The sequence below is a fragment of the Bos mutus genome, chromosome 12, assembly GCF_027580195.1.
Source record: "Bos mutus isolate GX-2022 chromosome 12, NWIPB_WYAK_1.1, whole genome shotgun sequence".
NCBI lineage: Eukaryota > Metazoa > Chordata > Mammalia > Artiodactyla > Bovidae > Bos > Bos mutus.
The window spans coordinates 78412340-78434493 of NC_091628.1; the positions used below are offsets into that span (position 1 = coordinate 78412340).

At 46.8% G+C, this 22154-nt stretch overlaps 1 protein-coding gene across 5 annotated transcripts in view; it reads right to left on the reverse strand.

Annotated features, from left to right (window-relative positions):
- TPP2 (tripeptidyl peptidase 2) overlaps positions 1-9609 on the reverse strand; it is a 58276-nt gene extending 48667 nt beyond the window's left edge. For all 5 annotated transcript variants that reach the window (XM_070380768.1, XM_070380767.1, XM_070380766.1 and 2 more), the window contains exons 1-2: positions 9352-9609; positions 2017-2145 (exon numbers count right to left, since the gene is read on the reverse strand). In XM_070380768.1, coding sequence (XP_070236869.1) covers positions 2017-2145; positions 9352-9516 — 294 coding nt within the window. In that variant the 5' untranslated portion in view covers positions 9517-9609. The remainder of the gene's footprint in view (positions 1-2016; positions 2146-9351) is intronic.
- Between the last annotated feature and the right edge of the window lie 12545 nt (positions 9610-22154).

Genomic DNA, 22154 nt, shown 5'->3' on the forward strand with positions numbered 1-22154 from the left:
AAATATCTGACCATTCATTACTGACCCACAAGTTCCTCAAGCTAAGTTCGTTACTTCCCAGTGTTTCTCTTCGTTATTCAGAATGGTTATTTTCTATTGGTTGATCTTAAAGTTCGCTCAGACTCTTCTGTCATCTGCTTTCTGCTACTGCATCCTTCCAGTGATGTTGTCTTAAGATGTTGTCTTAAAAAAAGTTTCACCTATCATAAAAATATTTCAGTTCTAAAATATCCATCTGAGTGTTTTTTACAGCTTGTACATCTTCTGCCGAGTCTATTAGTTACTGCTGTGTTACGAATTACCACAAATGTGATTTAAAAGAACACACATTTCCTGTCTTACACATTCTGTCAATCAGAAGCTGGTCTGGATCCTCCACTTGGGTTCAACTGAAGTGCTGGCCAGGGCCCTACTCTCATCTGTGGCTGGTCTGGTGGCAGGTTTGGGGGTGTTCGTTTCCCTTTGGTCTGTGAAGTTAAGGGCTGGTACTTCTCACTCATTGTCAGCTGGAGGAAGGATTTCGTAAGACACAAAAAGCCCTAACCAGAAAGGCAAAGGGCTGATTTCCAACTACAAAAGATTTGATGTCCTACGCATGAAGAAACATCGCCTGGAAGGTGAAAACGAGCACAGAGTGGGAAAAGACACCCGAAACATATGTGACCCAAGGACAGGTCACCCCACACACGAGGAAGAAAGTGACGGACGACTCAGGATTCAAAACCACCAGCAAAGGCACGCGGAGGGGCACTTCACAAAAGAGAAGATCCAGACGCCTAAGTGACACATGAGAAGGGGCTCAATCTTAATAGTCGTCGGAGAAACACAAATTAAAACTACAAAGTGATACAGCTAAATTCTAAGCTATTCGCAAAAATTAAAAAGCCTGAAAACATCAACTGGTAGCAGCACAGCTACTAAGAGGCCTCCACATTGCTAGTGGAGACGTATTTCAGTACACCCAGCTGGAAAACTGGTGAAGGTGTACCACCCAGGAAAGGTGTCTCTATGACTCAGCAATCCCACTCCCAGGCACGCATCCTAGAGCTCCCTGCGCATGGGTGCGCAGAGTATGTCTGCAAGAACGTTTTCTCAAGAACTGTGACAGTCCCAAAGCGGAAACAACTGTTCCCAGCACAACGGACACCCCGTGGTACAACCATGTCCCAGAGACAGCAATGAAACCGAACACATCACTGCCCCACGCGAATCAGGGCTCAATCTCATGCATCTCATAAACACCCAGGAACAGAGGACACAAAATGACACGGAAGTGAGGCCATTCATATAAAGCCCACAAACAGGCAAAACTACCAATAGATCCCATGAATCCGCACAGAGGTGGTAAAGCCGTAAAGGAAAGCAAAGAACTGATTTCACAAAAGCCAAAATCCGTTGTGATCTGGAGAACACAGTGAAGTCCTGAGGCAAGGCTCTGCCTTATCTATAGCAGGCAAAGCGGTGTTCACTTAAACTACTCATTCAACTGTGCATATGTGCCTTGTCACTTTTCTTTTTGCCTGTACAATTAATCATGAAAGGCGTCTGCTTCTATTCACTTTTTTGCTCTTATCTGTTCCCCTAACTACTACTGGCCGTAAGTAACCGACCACCAGTTACTCAAGACGGCTTAGCAATAATAGAATCCTTAGAGAAAGAGAGGACGAGCATCCTCAAAGCACCTGAGCAGCAGCTGATCTCACACTGGCGGAAGAATTAGACGTCAACCATCGGCAGTTTACGTGCTATTTGGAAGAAGCAGAATTAGAACATAAGTTATTTAACCAGAGCACAGCTAAGTCAGAGAAACGTGAAGACTTTACTGTGTTGCTTTCCTGACGCACAGAAGCCGTGAACGTTTGAGGCTTGAAAGCATGACGTCTCGGGGTGATCTGTGACACAGCAACAGGTAATCAACATTACCCCACGGAACGTAAGGTAAAAACATAAGATGCCTTGAGGTGACAGCACAAAAAAATAAAGAGAAAAAATCAGTGAAAAGATAAAGGCTCCAACCTTGAGCACCCTTCCTGAAAGACCAACAATTTCACCATCCTTTGGCTCCACCACCGTGGCCGTGTTCACGTCGCCACTTCCCGTTGTGTCGATGATATCGATGATTTTCGGTTTCCCATCAGTTGTAACCTGAAGATTAAGAGACCATTAAAATATGAATTATGGAATCCAGTTTTTATTCTGAAAGCAATGCCAACCCCCAAATGTGTGTGTGTGTACACGTCCCAATACATAAAATATCCTATAAAACCTGCATTCATTTGAAAAAGGGAACTGAATGGTTTTAAGCCAAAAGCTTGACAAATACTCTCAAGAAAACATAGTCATATATTTAGGTAAATACTTCCTGAGCACTTACCATAGGCCATACTCCACTAGGTGTACAGTACAGAAAATTCTTGACCTCAAAGACTTTGTGTTATATGGACTCAATAAACCAAGAAATATACAACATGTCAGTCGGTAATCACTACAACCAAGAAAATCAGGCAGGGAAAGGAGACAGGTGGTATGGGGCATTCAGCGCTAACGAGGCTGCTCAAGAAAGGTCTCGTTGAGAACGCTAACATTTTTGAAGAGAGATCTGAAGAAGGTGAGTTTGGGGCTGGATGAGTACAAAGCTTGAAGGGAAAAACGCTTACTAACATTTCATTACTGGAGCCCACACTAGCACTCAAACTTCTTAAGTCAGGTTCAGACTCACCACTCACACTTGCCCCCTCCCCAGGCCTTGCCAGCCCAGGAAGCCAACACCCACTCGGGTGCCCAAGCCAGAAACGCAGGAAGGCCTTCTCAGCCTCTCTAGTTTAGTGCTCACAGCCAGCTTCCCGAGGTCCTTCATTCTACCTCTGAAGTGCGGTTCAGACCCACCTTCTCTGGATGATCACACGGGCATCCTGAGCTTCTCCACCACCGTCACCTCCTGCCTTCCGAACGGGATGCCACCCCCGGGAGGCCCTCCAGGATCAACAGGCGCACCCTCCCGACCCAGACCACTTGGCCTGCTTTCCACTTGTCGGCCATGGCCGCCACCTTCCTGCACCAGGGCCTTCTGCTGAGAACTGTCTGTCCCTTCAGTTGTTCACAGGGTCCTGGTCTCGTCTCAGGGACCCCGTTTTCTAGAGAACGCTGCCCCTTCACAGAGACCTCCCTGCTGGCCTGGTCTAAGCGCTCGTCACCCTAAACCCAATCATTCCTCCTCACGGTACCGTGGGGCCTTTGCAGAACTCCACTCACTTCGTAATCACGGCTGGGACTCTTCCCCGATTCGCACTAGTGGAAGGGAGGCTGCACCGGGGGGAGGGCCGTGTCTGTCTTATTCCCCAAATTACTCCAAACCCGGCAGCGTCTGTCAGGTACATGAGGCTCCTGGCTTGTTGGACAGCCTGACACTCCTTACTCGGCATTAAGATGGATTTTCCTCAGCTGCGGGGTGGCCTCCGACTGCTGCAGCCCACGGTAACACTGAACACCCCACTGCCCTTATGGGGGGGACCCTGCTGGGGCTCTTTCTGGGCTAGCTTCGCCAAGGGGATTTGTCACATTCAAGAGACACGTGTTGAGTGAGCAGTGGGAATCAGGTCCGGAGGCCTTAAAAAGATAGAAAACAGAAGACCCCTGCCCTCACAAGAGAAAGAAGAACAGCCAGCCAGTGGGAATCTGCTGGATGAGGCAGGGAGCTCGAGGCAGGGAGCTCAAAGCCGGCGCTGTGTGCCCACGAGGGGTAGGAGGTGGGAGGGAGGGACGTGCGAGAGGGAGGGGACCCACGTGTGCCCGTGGCTGACTCATGCTCATGCGTGGCAGACACCAACACAACACTGGAAAGCAATTAACCTCCAATTAAAAACAAATTAATTAAAAAAGAGAGAAACAGGAATGTAAAAAAAAAAAAAATGCCTACAGGGTGCCAAGAGCCCAGTCTGCAGATTCCCCCTGCACCCGAGAATTCACCCTCTTTGAGCTGAGCTGAAGTGCAGGGTCCATTCCTGGAGTCTTTCCCGCCACACCGCCGCCACACACACACCCACCACTGCAGGGTCCTCAGAATCTGCAGTTACGGTGCACCGGAGAGGAGGAGCGGGGAGCTCGCTATACGGAGGAAACACACATGCTTTTTTCTTTACAAGGGAAAATTAGGGGGTGGCTGGTGGATCTCAGATCTCACTTCAATCATCGACCAACCAGGGGCTGAGAGTTCTGTCGGGGGCTGCAGTGCTGTTATTTTTAGGTGACAAAATTCTTAAACTAGGTGATTATTTCTCGGGGGCTGTCTATATTAGGAATAAGTATTCTAATACACTCAGAAGGCTCCAAATCATAATTAAAAGTCACGGCAGAAATCACATCCAACCCCGACAAGATTATGATAAGACTTAAATCAGACACTGATTTTGAAGGGACTGGCTAAGTATCTTCAAACATGAAATGAAAATATAAGAATGAAGAATCTAACAAGATAAAAACAGAAACCACTAGAAGGAAGTGCAAACTCTCCTATAAACTCTCCTATAAAACTAGCTAGGATCATGTGTTAAGACCATACACAAATAATCCATTTTAAAACGTTTTCCAAATAAGTGTGTGATTTGAAAGCTGCATAATAGCACTAAGAATACAAACCATTTGCCTTCATTTTCTCATTCAAAAAAGCAAACAATATCAGTGCCTTGAGATCAAGAATCGTAAGAGATCGCTAACAAGTCCGACACGGATCCTTCTCATTAGAGACCTCATTCATCAGTGTGAGAGCAAAGAAAGAGAGCCTGACGGGATTTCGTGCTTTATTCTGCATCTGCTACTGCGATCAGCTTTACTCAATAGGACCTCTCTCTTACCCATGAAAAATTCTCATATGTACGGTTTTCTATCTGTGTACTTCTCCCTTCATCATTAGGTGAAGGGACCTACTCCACTAGAGAGAAGATGCAAGAGGGAATTTAAGGGTAGGAAGGTTTTAGAAAGGCAAACCGGCTGAGAGTTCTGCAAGGAGCTCGAGGAGGAGGAGAGGAAACTGCACTGCTAACCTGAGACCGCTGTCCCTCTACTGTGAGGACTGGATGGTCACGGGGGACTGAAGACACAGCCACTGTGACAAGAGCAAAGGTGATAAGCCCTGGGAATGGAGTGGGAGACTGAGAGATGCTTCCTGGGCGATGCTGACTGAACAGAAGAGAACTTGCCCAAAGGATCTTCCCCAACATCAAGAACCTCAGCTACTTTTTATCTCCAGTGAAACACTTATTGTGGCAAAGTTGGCGAGGGTTTACAGAAGATCAGAATCAGAGTGGGAAGTTCGCCAATTTTTCTGCATAAACTGCAGTAAAGGAGCAAGCGCTCACTTGAAATTTCAGGGACAACACTGAAAACGCTCCTGTGAGCAAAGCATGGTTATGTTGCAAACAAACACTACGAAATGACTCTTGTTCTAAGAACACAGTGATAAAATGAGTAAGACAGGCTTTGCTTTCGGAAAGCTTACAATCCAGCTGGGAAGACAAATGAGACAAGAGAACAGTGACGTAGGACAATGAATAATAAAGATGAAGGACAGTGTCCAGGAAGGCACATAAGAACACACAACCCAGCTCGGAGGAAATCAGGAAAGGCAAACTTAAATCCGGCAGCACTGCTATTAGTAACCAAGCACACATCTGTGATAGTTTCTTCCCTGTGCTCTGTCTTGCTGTTGAGTCGCTAAGTGGTGTCTGATGACCCCATGGTAGCCCGCTGGCTTCTGTCCATGGATTTCTCCAGGCAAGAATATTGAAGTAAGTTGCCATTTCCTCCTCCAGGGGAGGACCCAGGGATCTAACTCGGATCTGCTGCATTGGCAGGTGGATTCTTCACCACTGAGTCACCAGGGAAGCCCCCTCTATTACATTTTAGTGAATACAAAATTAGAAAGACATTTACAGGACTACTTGTAACCTCTGTCCCCAAATTATATTTTTTCCCCCATGAGGAAATTACAGATATTATCACACATATACATTTTTCCCCCCATTCAACACAAGCACATTTCACAGAAAATGAATCTGGATAGGTGCTTTTGAGGAATTTTAACTTAACCAGGAAAAAGGTATGAAAAGCAAGAGACTAAAACGAAATGCTAAGTGCTACAGGAGGATATGAATAAACCGCTATGAGAGCAAAGAGAGAAAAGGAACTGTGAGCAGGGACTGGGCCCTATCCCTCTTTGAAGTCCCAGGTCCTGACACAGCGGTTGGCATATACACAAAAATACACAACACGTGCGGTGGGAGATGGCTGAAATAAATCAGTAGATATCCCCAAAGGTAACAGGTGAGGGCCCAGCCAGGGGTTACGGGATTAAACAGGCCTTTACAGGTGCCTGTAGAAGGCCTGCGGGCAGATTAAACCCCACGTGTAGCGGCATGCGCTGGGGAAAGACCTGGAAGATCTGGGAAGGGGTGAGTGTTGGTGGTGGAAGCCCAGGATCAGGGACGTGGGACAGAAGTGCTGAGACGCGAACCAAGGTTACGCAAGGAGCTGCAATCAGGTGGCGATGGCCCAGTGCAAAGTTCAGGACTGGGGCTTTTCATGTAAAGACAACTGGGAGGCCCAAATGGGTCACTGTGGTATTAAGCAAGGGTGTGATGGCGGGGTTTTTTCTTAGTTTTTAAGGAAGGGTACTCTGGCAATGTGGAGGATGACCAGTGGTGGCCGGGAGGCCCCTGAATTCCAAGTCCTGTCCAAGCTCCGCCGCTCCTCCGTGAACTCTGGTTGGCCCACTGATCAATCTCTGTTAACAGTTACAGTCTGCACGACTCCAGCATCTTTTAATGCAAAACCGTAGATGCCTGAATATCTGCTACAGAAAAGACTTAACCACTTATTTAATTATTACTCCTCTCATCCTGCCACCCTCTGCATTTAACAAGCCTACACGCTGTCACAAAAAAGAACTGAACCCGAGGCTATCTCCAAAGAACGGGACTCTCCACCATATTCCTCAAAGTTCTCCTTGCACCTCCAGTCCTCTGCTCAGACTTCACTGGCTTTTCAAATGTCCAGTTCAAGAGCCTCTTCCTATTTCACTGGCTCCTTCCACTTTATTTCTATCTACCTTCTTACCTTAATGATGCATACACAGATCTACAAAACACATTTGTTACAGGTAAGGAGGGTAAAAAAAAAAAAACCTTAAAAATTCACTCATGTTTGCAAGTCACCTTATTGAATTCTTTTTGGATGGCCATGTTTAGGCCAATCTCTCAAAGCTGTTAGAAGGTAAGAGTTAAGTTTTCATTTCCCTTCAAATACACTGTCGTGCAAACATTTATTGTTACATGCACACACCTAAGGGCTCCCCATGTGGTGCTAGTGGTAAAGAACCTGCCTGCCAGAACAGGAGAGTTAAGAGATGAGGGTTCAATCCCTGGGTCAGGAAGATCTCCTGGAGGAGGGCATGGCAACTCACTCCAATATTCTTGGCTGGAGAATCCCAGGGACGGAGGAGCCTGGCGGGCTACGGTCCATTGGGTCATAAAGAGTTGGACAAAACTGAAGCAACTGAGCACACACACATCGAACGCACATTTATCCCTCAGAGAGCTGGTGATTTAAGATCCAGCATAAACTCCCTCAAGGTTATTTAAGCCTTGCTTAAAAGCATGAGTTTCTTGAAGGCTTTTCTTGAGCTCTTTAAACAGTCACAGGTAACTAATCATCTCAATTTTCAGAGCAGGGCGGTGGGATGAGAGTCACTGCCTATACTTTATAGAGGGAGGAACGGAATGACGGGATGAGCAGGTCTGGGAGATTCTACAAAAGCGTCTTTTCTCCAGACAGTACTCCTCCAAACTCTTCCGATCCCTTTATTATCCTGACAAAAGAGCCAGTGAACCATGTCCTCCACCCGTTCTCCTCCCACTTATCCCTATAAAAAGGAAACACACACACCACCCCGGAATGGAAACCATTACTACCCGGGAATAGGAGGTGATGGCTGTCACTGCTGTGAGTCTCCTGAGTTATTAACACAACTGGACCACTCGAGCACAGGAGGAAAGGCATCACCTGCTTCTCTTTTGAGGCTCCAGAGCGGCCCACAGGGCCAGGAGCTTTAAGGGGAGGAAGCAAGATACCCCCCCGGGGGGGATTCTCTACAGAGCGGACCTGTTTCCTCTTTCCCTTGAATTACACCCTAACTTGCCAAATGCTATCTCACTTATAAGAAAACACAATCAAGGATTTGAGAGGGCGGAGGCATGGGTGAGGAAGAGAATCCCTCAACTTCAGGGTTTTAAGACATACAGGTGAAGGGCTGACACAGGGGAAGAGATCAGCAACCAGCTACTTTAGACGTCCCAGAGATGGGACCTTGAGCAACGGTGAGGTTCTGCTGACTACTGGGTTTCCCTGCAAGTCTAAGGCTAAATTTACAAAAGCCAAACTTTGAAAACTTTAATCAGAAGGCTTTCAACGGAGATACAACGTTTTAAAAAAATTACCTTTTTCACAAGGGTACCTTGATTCAGCGATTCCAAAGGTGCCGAAGGCCAAACAAAATCGTCTTTTAAAAAATCACAAAGTACGTGGTCTTACATTTTGAGGTTGAAAAATTAAAAAAAAAAAAAGCAAGCATAATTGAATGCACCCTGGAAGAGTTCGCAAAAAAAAAAAAAAAAAAAAAAAACTCAATCGGCTTCTTCTTTACGTAAAAGCCTAATAAGCCCTGCGTTTCAGCTGACCCTAAACAAGTACACTGCAGAAGAGGGTTTAAAAATAGCACACAGAAAACTACCGGAGGAAACAATTCCGGAAGTTGACTTATCTTCTTGAAACCGGCGGCTTTCGTTGTTTCGAGATTAAAAAAAAACAACAAACCATTCCACCCCAAATCAAATCACCCGAACGACAGTGAGAAAAAACAGGAGAAAAAAAAAAGCCACTTAAAGTTCTGATTTGCCTCTTCTCTGTAGCCTCCCCACCAGCACCACACCACCCTCCCGAGGATAATAAAATGGTAAATAACGGGCACTGGTCGCTCGGGTCCACGAGGCAGCCGCGGCGGCGGAGGAGGGCGCTGGGCTGGGTAGGAGGGAGCCCGCGGGCCCCGGGGCCTGGCGGCGCCCAGACTGGAAGGGACTTCCCGGGGGTGGGGGGGTCGACGATCGGCTCCCCGTCCGACCGCGCCGGGCCCCTCCGCTTTGTCTGGGCCGGCATCGGGGCCCAGCCCCGGCGCCCCGCGCCTCCCAGCTCAAGATTTCCTCCCGGCACCCGGCTCGCCCTCGGCCGCACAGCAGGGCTCCGAGGCCCGCGTCCCCTCGCCGCCCCCGACCCCTGCGCTGGGGCCCTTGGCGGCAGCCGCACCTGCATGCCCGGGGCCCCGGGGTCGACCCCCGTGTCCAGGACGGCGATGAGCACCCCTCGCCCGTCATACTCCGGGTAGCGGCACAGGAAGGCCGCGGCCCCGGTCTCCTTCTTCGGGAGGAGGCCGTGGAAGGGGAAGGGCTCCTCGGTCGCGGCGGTGGCCATGGACGTAGGCTGCAGGGTGGCGGGGAGGCAAACGGCCGGGCGGCGCGCGGACAAGCGGCGGCGCGAGGACAACCCGGGCGGCCACGGGCCTGGGCTAAGAGGGGAGGTGCGGTCGGGGTGGGCGGGGCCAGCGTCCGGCCAATAGCCGAGCCTCCAGGGAGGGCTGGCCAATCCCGCGCCGCTACGTCAGAGCCGACGGCGCCGCTCTCCGGAAGCCGAGCCCGAGAGGTACCCGGGGCCGCAGAGAAGGGGGCGGAGCCTGAGGCGTGGCCGGAGGGCTTAGGGGGCTGGAGGGCTTAGGGGGCTGGAGCCCCCGGGGGGCCTTAAACCAGAGAGAAGTGCGGGGCGGGGATTTTGTTTTTGTTTTTTTTAAGGGGCGGGCCGGCTTCTTAAGCAGAGGGTCCGCGTATCCCCGCCCCACCGCGGGGGACAGAGAAGGAAGTGGGGGCTTGCCCTCTGGAGAAGCGGGAAGCCCCCTTCTGACAGTCGATGGTTTCTGAACGTGCAGGGGTGGATGAATGAAACTGCGGTCAGCTGCGGCGGAACCCTCCGGGTGGACCCCGAGCAAAGGGAGCCCACGCGAGCTCGCTTAAACTCCTTAGGCGTATCGGATATTGGCGAAAAGCCAGGAGACCAATTTTTTGATTTGGGAGAGTGGAAGTGATTTTTCTGGTTGGGAGCTCTTTGATTTAGTGGTATCGGGCTGGTGTTCCCGTCTCGAAGGTGTGTCCCTTTGAAGGATGGTGGTGGTGGTGGGCACGGGCCAGGGCTGCAGTCTGCAGTCAACAGGAAGCGGGTTGCTGGCCATTCCATCGGCCTCTGTAGCCAGTAACAAAGTAGCATCGCAAAGGGGCCCCTCCTATCCTCCTGCCTTACCCTGGGCTTCCGGGATTTCTGAAAAACATTTTTTTTTTCTTTTTTCTGCCCCCACCCCCCCCCCCCCGCCCCGACTCTCTCTTTAAGTTGGTGTTCCTGGTTGATCCTCAGGGTTCTTCACTCAGCTGAAAGTGAAAGTCACTCAGTCTTATTTACTCTTTGTGAACCATGGACTGGATGTAGCCTGCCAGGCTCCTCTGGGCATGAAATTCTCCAGGCAAGAATATTGGAGTGGGCTGCCATTCCCTTCTCCAGGGGGGATCTTCCCCGACCCAGGCATCGAATCTGGGTCTCCTGCATTGAAGGCAATTTCTTTACCATCTGAGCCACCAGGGAAACCCTGATAGAGCCATAATTGGCAATTTCCAGATAAGGGGGGCTGCTATCAATTGCTCCATGCTGGCCCAGTGGCCCTTTAATGATTTTTCTGTCTGTATTCATGCCAGGGTAATCTCAGTCTTTGTGAGGATGTGCCAAGGATGGATGTCTTTGGCAATCTGGTCAGCCTTAAGGTCAGCTTCTCAGAACAATTTTAAACTCATAAAATATAATATAGAGAATTACAAAAGAAATTATGTTGGAATAGCTATCAAAATATGAAAACCAACTTTGTTATACAGAAATAGTTTTATACATGTGTGTATGTAGTTATACATATGCTTCTTTGCATAAAAACAGGAGCTAGTGCCAAATCTAATAAGTGCCTGTAATTGCACAATAGTAATGAGCATAAATATTTTGAGACCTGTACTATGACAAGAAGCTGATTTTTTATGGGTGACACAGGAACAAACAGTAATGCTAATACCATTCTGGTTATTACCTACATCTACAATTGAAGGAAATACTTAACTAAAAGGTTAGTGGAAGTTAGGCTGTATTTATCTTTTTCTACTCAAGTTTTTGAACCCCTCAGATTCTATCATGGACTCCGGATTATGAATGCACGGTGTCAAGGGAAATCCCATGTACACCAGTTTGCACTTCACGGGATTGGGGGATTCTCCATGAAGTCTCAGAAATTACCGTAAAGGCTGTGCAGTTCCTTTGAATTGATTACTTGCCCGTTCATTCTACTCTGTAAGTCTTAGAGAAGCACATTCTCTTTAGTGAAGAGGAAACAGGATAGTTAAAGTTTTCCTTCCTACTCCCAACTGTGTTTATGTTACCTCAAAAAGGACTTACAGTGATTGAGAAAGAAAAGAGAAGGACAAACCCAGAAGACATTCAGTAAAAACATACAGTGCCAGTGGCATAGCTTCCAGGCTCAACTGTTGTCCAGTCGTTTCATTTTACAGATGAGGAGCAAAGAGACAGGGTTACTGACTGCCACAGATCACAAAATGAATCGAGGAAAAAGCTGGATCTCTATTCTGTCTCTGATGTTTCTCTACCACACCAGTTGAGCTCTGCTGGAGTGTCACCCAATGAATGGATGGGGAATGAACTGTTCACTATGAAACCAAAGTGGCAGGCTTTTTTTTTAGACTCCTGTAACAGTGTTTAAAAAATTTCTTCTGCTTATGTATCCCATAAAAATGTTTTAGAAAGATTATGTACCCTCTTATATAGTTTTAATATAACTTAGAATTTGTCATCATACTCTCAAGGAATAAAGGATGTAATATCTGACATTTTGTAAATATTGACATTCTTTAAACTTCTTTAAATAATGTTACTCTTTGATACTCTGTTGTTGTTTGACACTTAGCATTGTAGTTTATATACCTGAACATATCCATTTAAATTCAGTCAGACATTTGACATCACTCTTCCTTCTTGAAATTTTATCATTCTACACAGAATTTTATCCTAATGTAATTTATAATGGAAAGCCCTATTGATCATTTATTATCTGCAACAAAAATATGTATGTTAATATTTTAAAAATTTTCCTGGGATCAAAATGTTAATATTTTTCTTTTGGATTACCTTTCAATTATTGGCAGGTTGATCAAAACAATATACATCCTAAGCTTTACTATTTGATTAAGATAAAAATTACAGAACAAAAAATTCTTATTGAAAATGCAGGTCTTAAAAAGATGCACGAGATGCATGCTTTGGGGCTGTGATTAAAGATTTTGCTGACGGTTTTTCAAATCATCCGTTTATTTGATGTTCAAGAAGCTATTTCACCTGCAGGAGATGCCCCATTGTAAAATGCCTTTTTATCTTTAAGGCGGGAGACCCAGCTGTGAAACAGGTGGGAAGGCGGTATGTCCTTCCATCACAGGCACGTCTTCAAGCAGGTCAATTTGGAAAAGAGGAGATAGGACATTTAAGCCTCTGGAAACTGATCGGACTGAAGTTATCCAGGACTTTGTACCACAGTTTGAAGACCACTGCTTTTTAAAACCTCTGAAATCACTTGAACTCAGGACGAAGTCTTATGCTTTGTCTTGGAGCCCCAGTATTTTTCACTCTGTGTTTTGACCCCGGCTGCTCTCTGGATTTAATGACATTCCCAGCTAAGGCAACTCTTTCAATGCTCAGTCCGTTTGCGCAACCGGACAAACAGCTCAATGGTTCACCCATCATTGGCTCTCCGAAGGAAACAATGAAGATACAGATAAACATAACGAGGGCTTAGGAATGGGGAGGAGGAGGAAGGGGAGGACGGGACACGGCAGGGTCAGGAGGGCAAGGCCTGGTATCCGGAGTGAAGTGCCAGGCGGGACGCCCGCACCTTCCCGCGCAGCACTGTCGGAGCGGGAAGCCCTGAGCCAGGTGTCCCCAGGCCCACCTCCCTTCCGCATCACCTGCGGGGCTGGGCGGGGCGGGGGGTGTTCAGCGTACCAAGGCAGAGGCGCGGGTAAGAGCAATCTCTTCCCCTGACTCACCTGCTTTGTAACTATTGTGGCACCGTATTATTTGCAGAATATCCTTTGATCGCATCCCAGGCCGCGCCGAGATTGGGAAAGCATCCCACGTGTCCAGATGCCGGGCTTGGCAATTCAGCGCCGTTTGCCAGCGAGGCCCCTCCTCCCGTGGGCGACCCCCCCCGGGGCGATGATGCGGGGGAGAAGGAACGAGAGAGACGCTCGGGTCCTGTAAGATGAGCAACTTCCTTGACAGCAGACTGGGGCTGGAGGACTCCCCCGGCGGCTTTGCCAAGCCTTCGCTAGGCTGCGGGGCACCCAGCGCTGGCTGTTCTCGTCTTTACTCAGGGGTCGGGCTCGCAAACCCTCACGGCTCTCCCAAACCTTTGGTGGACTCTTCACCGTTTTTCTTCGGGCAGGCATTTCCCCTGATAGCATCTTTGCTCCTTGAAGCCAGGCTTGGCATCTGCTTCTCGGAGGATGCGGATTACAGCAGCTCACACCAGAGAAAAGGTGATTCAGATGCTTCAGACTTGAGCACTGCCGCCCCCCGGAGGCAAAGACCGTCCTTGCCTCGCATAACAGGCCCACTGCCTGGACAATCTCCAGGGCACAGCCGGATGGACCAACGTGCTCCTCTAAGTTTAAGGCCCAGGTCTGCGCTTAGCTGTAAAGGAGGCTGGGAGATTAAGTTCTGACTTCTTGCATGGGCAGGCAGGACTGATAATGTGGGAAATTCTATAACCATAGCAAGGCCGTTCCAAAGATGCCTCAGTTCAAAAGATTTGTTCATCATACCGAACGTTCACTATACCAACATATAAATAATATCTATTCATTTAGTCTTAAGACTTATATGAGTCTAAATACTTTAAGTGATACTTGCCATCCTCTCTATTTCTATTCTTTCTACTTCCGAACTCAATTAAACTATGTAACACAGGTCCAGCTCCAAGAAACTTCAATACGAGAAATAATAAACTAGATAATTTGGATCAAGACTCCTACTGAGAATGTTGAGGGAAATCTGGACGACATATGAAAAATACTTGCTTGTAGGCCTCCTAGGGCTAGCAGTAGGGTGAAGAATTTCTGGAGTAGATATAAACCCAGAGCCTGGAGCTGAACATTTAGTACAGTTTTGCCTTTCAGGGCAAAGGGAAGTGGGGAGAAAAATCCTGGAAAAATTGAAAAGGTGAAGATCATGTGCCTGTGGGGTAGGCCATGTCAGAGGGCCGTTCATGTCTCCCCCGCGCAGAAATTAGCACTGGGAGGTGGATGTGAGCTGCTGAAGCTGAAACTCCAATACTCTGGCCACCTGAGGCGAAGAGCTGACTTATCGGAATAGACCCTGATGCTGGGAAAGACTGAAGGCAGGAGGAGAAGGAGACAACAGAGGATGAGATGGTTGAATGGCATCACCGACTCAATGGACATGAGTTTGAGCAAGCTCTGGGAGATGGTGAAGGACAGGGAAGCCTGGCATGTGGCAGTCCGTGGGGTCGCAAAGAGTCAGACACAACTGAGCGACTGAACTGAACTGGGAGCTGGCTTTAGGAATCTGGAGACCTGACCTTTAGTCCTAGTTCATTGGTTTGTCATTTTAACAAGACAGTGAACCTCTCCGGACTTCAGTTTACTCGTTTGAATGGGAAAGAGTTAACGGAGCCCCCTTCCTTTGTAGTTACAGCCGGGGCGGGAGGTGGGGGGCGGAGTGTGGGGAGATTTTGAATCAATTTCAAAACAGTACATTTTATTATCAGTTAATCTAGGAAAGTTTAAACATGTCCCCCAGGGTATGTGCTCTTAGCATACTAAGGCTAGAGTTGTCAGTTCGTGAGAAATAGAGTCAGTGTTATATAAATAGGACAAGTGTGAGTTTTTCACATACGAGAGAGAGGTGCCTTTGGAAGGAAATAAATACTGGGAGAGATGAGATGCGTTTAACTGCAGATATTTAGTGCAGGTAAACAAGCACACCGGAGAAGGCAATGGCAACCCACTCCAGTACTCTTGCCTGGAAAATCCCAAGGACGGAGGGGTCGGGTGGGCTGCAGTCCATGGAGTTGCTAGGAGTTGGACACGACTGAGCGACTTCACTTTCCTTTTTCACTTTTATGCATTGGAGAAGGAAATGGCAACCCACTCCAGTGTTCTTTCCTGGAGAATCCCAGGGACGGGGGAGCCTGGTGGGCTGCCGTCTATGGGGTCACACAGAGTCGGACACGACTGAAGTGACTTAGCAGCAGTAGCAGCAGCAAACAAGCACACGCCACAGCATAAGTCTCTCTCCATTTTTCTCTCGTTTCTGGGACCAGGCTGCTCTTTACCCCTCTGACCAGCTGTCCCTGGGACCAGAGACCACCCCTTCCTTCTGCAGAATCAGTAGAAAATGGGAAGAATAGCGAATCCATTGGCTTCCAGAGGACATTTGGAGCCGGTAGACTTAATGGCCACACAAAATACATGCAGTGGTTTGGGACTGATTATTTGTGGAGATCGCGATGGTGGGGATTTAAGATGGATCGTGATTTAAGAAGTATGGGGAGAGCTTAGGCTTCCCTTCACACAAGGCACATGGTCCCCACTATGTGGGCAGCAAGAATGTCCCCATGTTCTATCTGGCTGTAGCTGAAGGGACTAAGAGTCGTCCTGTGCTCAGGCAGATGAAAGAAGCAGACGGCATGTAGTGTGTGATGGAGGGTTGGACCGAGGTTCTTGAAAGTTGGTTCTTGAGCCCCACTGCTGGGGGGCTGAGAACACTCCATTATCCAGGACTATCATATTCTCAGAAAAGCCCTAGCCCACTGAGCTGTTGCTTTTGGTTTGATTGGTGATCCCCCCAAGTTGTTGTTTAGTCATTAAGTCCTATCCAACTCTCTGTGATCCCCTGGACTGTAGCCCGCCAGGCTCCTCTGTCCGTGAGATTTCCCAGGCAAGAATACTGGAATGGTTGCCACTTCCTTCTCCAGGGCATCTTCCTGGACCAAGAATCAAACCTTCATTTCCTGCATTGGCAGGTGGATTCTCTACCACTGAACCACCCTCCTTATATTAAACACTTTTATTTCATAGTCTTTGGAATTTTGTCTTACTTAATTGAAAGAGCTTTACCTAGAACAGAGCATGTGGTATTTATTTTGTTCCACCCTTATTAGTTATGTGTATCAGTTAGCAAACACATTGCTCCCATTGAATCCCAGGACAGTAAACCACACTTACGTGGACAGACATGAATTAAGTTGTGCAATGCAGGAACTACCCAAGGACAGTTCCTGCCCTCTGAGATGTCACTGCAGGAGGCAGTGGGTCTCTCTCGACAGGGCAGGCACAGGCCGGACCAGCCCAACCACTGCAGTTCTTGATATTTGCACACCTGTATGGGATTTCTGAAGTCCCATCCATCTGCCCAAACTCAGAGTGCCAGGAAAACTTGTTAGTTTCAGTATCCAATTAAAGGCCAGTCCTAATGATGGTCCCAGGGCTTCCCTGGTGGCTCAGCTGGTAAAGAATCCTCCTGCAATGCAGGAGACCTGAGTTCGATCCCTGGGTTGGGAAGATCCCCTGGAGGAGGGCATGGCAACCCACTCCAGTATTCTTGCCTGGACGATCCCTATGGACAGAGAAGCCTGGTGGGCTATAGTCCATGGAGTCACAAAGAATCAGACATGACTGAAGGACTAAGCACAGACAGCATAATTATGAGCCCAAGTTTCCTGACTCGATGGAGAGAGGCCAAGAATTTGCCAGCAAAAGCACTTAGAAGCTAAGGGATCTTGCCTCGGGGGACTGGCTCTGCCACTGATTAGCTTCATGACCTTTAAGAAGGCCTCAGTATCCTCAACTACAAATCTGAAGGTTTTATCAGGGTTAAATGAGAAAAAGTACCTTCCACAGAGACAATAAATAATCAAATGATCACTATTACTTACTATTACTGTATAATATTACTATTACAGCTGGCTCGGATGCCCTAGTGACTCAGTGTGTGGGGGCCAATCATATCATGTGGCATCCCGCCACCAAAAGGTAAGACTTCCAGAGAGCAGGCAAATCAGTTTTTTTAAAAAAGGATTATTTAGTTTGTAAGAAATGATCTGTAAAAATCAACTGAGGCTGGGCTTCCCTGGTGGTGCAGGGAAGATTTAAGAGTCTGCCTTGCAATGCAAGGGGCACTGCTTCCATTCCTGGCCCGGGAAGATCCCACGTGCCATGGAGCTACTGAAGCCCGAGTGCCTGGAGCGCCATGCTCACTGAATCAAAGAAAAGCAAGAAAAGTCACGGCAAAGAGAAGCCCGCGCACTGAAACGAAGCAGCAGCTAGAGAAAGCCCACACGCAGCAATGAAGACCCAGCTCAGCCCGAAAGAAAATAACTAAATAGAAAAAAAAATCAACCGAGGCATGTAGTAAAGAGACCTTAAACACCTGTTTTCTCGAGGTAAATAGATCAGACAGCTTGCTGCATTGTTGGTGAAACTTAACATGGACAGGTAAGTTTTTTTTTTACTACTTATAAATGCTGGAGAGGGTGTGGAGAAAAGGGAACTCTCTTACACTGTTCGTGGGAATGCAAACTAGTACAGCGACTATGGAGAACAGTGTGGAGATTCCTTAAAAAACTGGAAATAGAACTGCCTTATGATCCAGCAATCCCACTGCTGGGCATACACACTGAGGAAACCAGAAGGGAAAGAGACACGTGTACCCCAGTGTTCATCACAGCACTGTTTATAATAGCCAGGACATGGAAGCAACCTAGATGCCCATCAGCAGATGAATGGATAAGAAAGCTATGGTACATATACACAATGGAGTATTACTCAGCCATTAAAAAGAATACATTTGAATCAGTTCTAATGAGGTGGATGAAACTGGAGCCTATTATACAGAGTGAAGTAAGCCAGAAGGAAAAACACCAATACAGTATACTAACACATATATATGGAATTTAGAAAGATGGTAACAATAACCCTGTGTACGAGACAGCAAAAGAGACACCGATGTATAGATCAGTCTTATGGACTCTGTGGGAGAGGGAGAGGGTGGGGAGATTTGGGACAATAGCATTGAAACATGTATAATATCATGTATGAAACGAGTCGCCAGTCCAGGTTCGATGCACGGTACTGGATGCTTGGGGCTGGTGCACTGGGATGACCCAGAGGGAGGGTAGGGGAGGGAGGAGGGAGGAGGGTTCAGGATGGGGAACGCAGGTATACCTGTGGCGGATTCATTTCGATATTTGGCAAAACTAATACAAATATTGTAAAGTTTAAAAATAAAATAAAATAATAAAAAAAGAATTTTAAAAATTAATTTGCTTTGACTACATACACCTCCAGTCTCAAAGAATTACAAAGTGTCAGACATGACTGAGCAACTAGAAGCATGACAACATATTCACTAACTTTTCTTGTATCCATTCGTCTGTTGATGAGCATTTGGTTGTTTCCATATCCTGGCTATTATGAATAATGCTGCAAAGATCATGGGACTATAGATGTCTCGTCAAGATCCTGATTTCAATTCTTTGAATATATACCCAGAAGTGGGATTCCCGGAGCATCTGGTAGTTCTATTTTTAATTTTTTGAGTGACCTTCGAATGGTTTCTCATAGCAGCTGCATCATTTAACATTCCCATCAAGAGTGTACCAGGGTTCCAATTTTGCCATATCCTTGCCAACACTTCTCTTTTTAAAATTTTTTATAATAGCCTAACAGGTGTGAGGTGATACCTCATTGCACCTTTGATTATAATTAAAACCATTGTCATTCCACTGCTCTGAAATAGAGACCAATAGCCAAAATTAAACTTTTACTATGGATTAGAATTTCATATGCAAACTTTTCATCTAGCATTGCATTATTCTCATTTTCAGAGTTTAAAACATTTATATACATGATCTTTATATAGTCCCATGAATATACCAAATTTTTAAAAACATTCCCAATTTTTAACCATTTCAATTGTTTCTTAGTGATTAAATGATTGTGATATTTGCAACTGAGAACTGATGATAGAAGAAAGTAAACTGCAAAGCTACACATTGTAGGAAAGCGTGCTGCAGTGGTCACAAGGTTAAAATATGTGTTTAGTTCTACAGTTATAATTATTCTTAAAGGGGTAAAAATGTCATATACAAGCTTTAATTCTATTTCCGTGTCTGTGTGTGTGAATTCTGGGAAACGTTCCTTATCCGACAATTCGTTTAGGTTTATTCACTCAGCTTTGCCTTTGCAACAGTGCCACCGTCTGGTTAGAATTGGCCTTTACAGGCTGGTGTCCCACCTTGCTGGGTAACTTGTGATTCTGTTCCAGTGAGTGAATTCTGGTAAATCAATCTCAGCAGAGCACCACCCTGAAGATGTTGGTCTGATAGATGCTAGAGGACAAAAAGCATAGGGGATGCTTCAAAAACTAAGAAGTTATGTCAAGTATATAAACAAAAGAAACGAAAAGTGTTAGTTGCTCAGTCCTGACTCTCTGCTATCTCATGGATTGTAGCCTACCAGGCTCCTCTGTCCATGGGATTTTTCAGGCAAGAATCCTGGAGTGGGTTTCCATTCCCTTCTCCAGGGGATTTTCCCGACCCAGGAATCAAACCCAGGTTTCCTGCATTGTAGGCGGATTCTTTACCATCTGAGCTACCAGGGAAACAAAACCAACCTTGTAAACTTGGAATGCTCCTTTACTTCTAATTGACCCTTTCTCTTTTAGAAAGATGTAATGGAACTGTTTTTGTTTTTTTTTTAGTTGGAGCAGAGGGGAGACACTCAAGTGTCAGGAACAGCTGGAGGAATCATCCTTGAACCACAGAAGGACGACTGTGCCATGACGTTTGCGTGTAGATCTCTGGCACGTGCTCCTTTGTGGACTGCCATCAGCAGTTCCTGTGTCATTTCCATCTTCTACTGCCCTTCATTCCTGAGGGACCACCCTCCCTGTCCCCCAGATTTGACATTTCAGTGGATTCCGCAGGATGTACAACCTTCTTAGTTGAGGATTGAGGGAGGTACCCAAACTGGCGGGGGCAGGTGGTATGCCAGACTCTTCCTGGCTGTGAGGCAAAGCCAGGCACTGCGTGCGTTAAGAGCTAGGTCACTTGCAAGAAGTCTAATACAATAGGCTCTTAGGTTTTCTGAGCAATGTGTCTCGTGCACAATAGGTACCTCATAACTATTTAGGATTAATGGTTTCTAGGACTGGCATTATGGATGTCGTCTTTGCAGCCCACCATTCTGTCTACATGTACCTGTGCGTGCTCCGTCGTGTCTGACTCTTTTGAGACCCCATGGACTGCAGCCTGCCAGGCTCCTCTGTCGTTGGAATTTTCCAGGCAAGTATACTAGAATGGATTGCCATTTCCAGTAGTCCAGATCTCCAGCGGATCTTCCTGACCTAGGGATCAAACCCAGGTCTCTTGCGTCTCCTGCATTGGTAGGTGGGTTCTTTACCACTGCCCCACCTGGGAAACACACCATTCTGGATAGAGAGATGAAAATTTTGAGACAACAAGCCATCCCTGTACTTCTAAGTATGACTCTATCCGAGGAAACAATCTAATATTGTCAATTTCCTACCAGAGTGCAGTTTCCCGTTGTTTACGCTGAATCCTGTTGAGCATACGTACATGACGACTGCTCAGACGATTCCCCGTGGCACCCCCTCAAACGGGAAGGCATCTGTTTGGTCTCAGCTGGGAAGGCATGCTAAAAACGTCCTCACTTTGTCATTGAATCAGTTTTTTTGGAACGTGTACTCTCCAAACGAGATGCTCCTTACATTTCTTTTTTAGTGAGGTGTTTCACATTTACCGTCTATTTCTGGAGGATGCAGGGTCTTTAAATACAAGGTAAGGACTTGTTTTTGCTAGCTAAAAATAGTCACTGTTTTAATTACAGAGTGAAATGATCAAAGAGGAGAATTTCTTCACCAAATATCTGAAAAGATTTACTCCTGAGATAAAAATTGATGCGGACACATGGAAATATTATCTCAGCAGAAAAATCACTTTCCACTCTAAGTCAGAAAAGAGTGTAACAAAGCTGAACCCCAAAGGAGGTTTTTCATAGCTTGGTTTTTGACAATAAGCTGAAAATTTACTTCTAAACAATGGCGGGGGAGTGGGGTGGGGTGGGAGGGTGGAGGTTGGGGTGAGGGATGGGGAATCAGGTTATATAGAAGCTTATAATAAGGGGCAGGTAGTCTGAACACCAAAAGAAAACCAGGAAATCTCAAGTTAAGGAATATATCGCCCTGTTGTGCTATATATATGTATGGGAAGATGCAAGAATCTGGGCTTCCTGAAATCATTCGTTTAATGATTATCTCAGCTATCTGGGACCAGCATCCTGTGATCTGATTTTTCGAATGCTTCACTCCTCCTCATAGTGGGGAGTGGTGGCAGACTGAGAGCTACCAGATCACAGGCATTGTTTTTTTTGCCTGGGCGCACTGTGGGTTCAGAAATTCACATTTGGAGGGCCAGAACAGCTGATGGCTGTGGCATCCTTGTTTATTGCTGTGGCAGGAAAGACTCCATTTCATAGGGCTGACATGCAGAGGCTGCCTGTGACCTCACAGCCAGCAGCTGGGACCCAGTGCTTCCTGCAGTGGGATCTTGGCGGCGTCTCTTTGAGTTCACTACAACCCCATGGCTTCCTCATCTGTATTCAACTCCCCCTAGGTCTTCAGAAGTGTCTCCACATTAAAAGTTCTTTCTGATTTTAACTTTTGTGTATAATCTGAACTCCTAGTCTGAGCCAAAACAATAACAACAACTACAAAAAACAACATTTACTGAAGGCCAGGGATAATCTGCCTGCAGGAGACACCAATACAGGATACTCGGGTTTGGGTTCGGGTTCGATCCCTGGGTTGGGAAGATCCCCTGGAGAAGAAAATGGTAACCGACTCCAGTATTCCTGCCTGGAAAA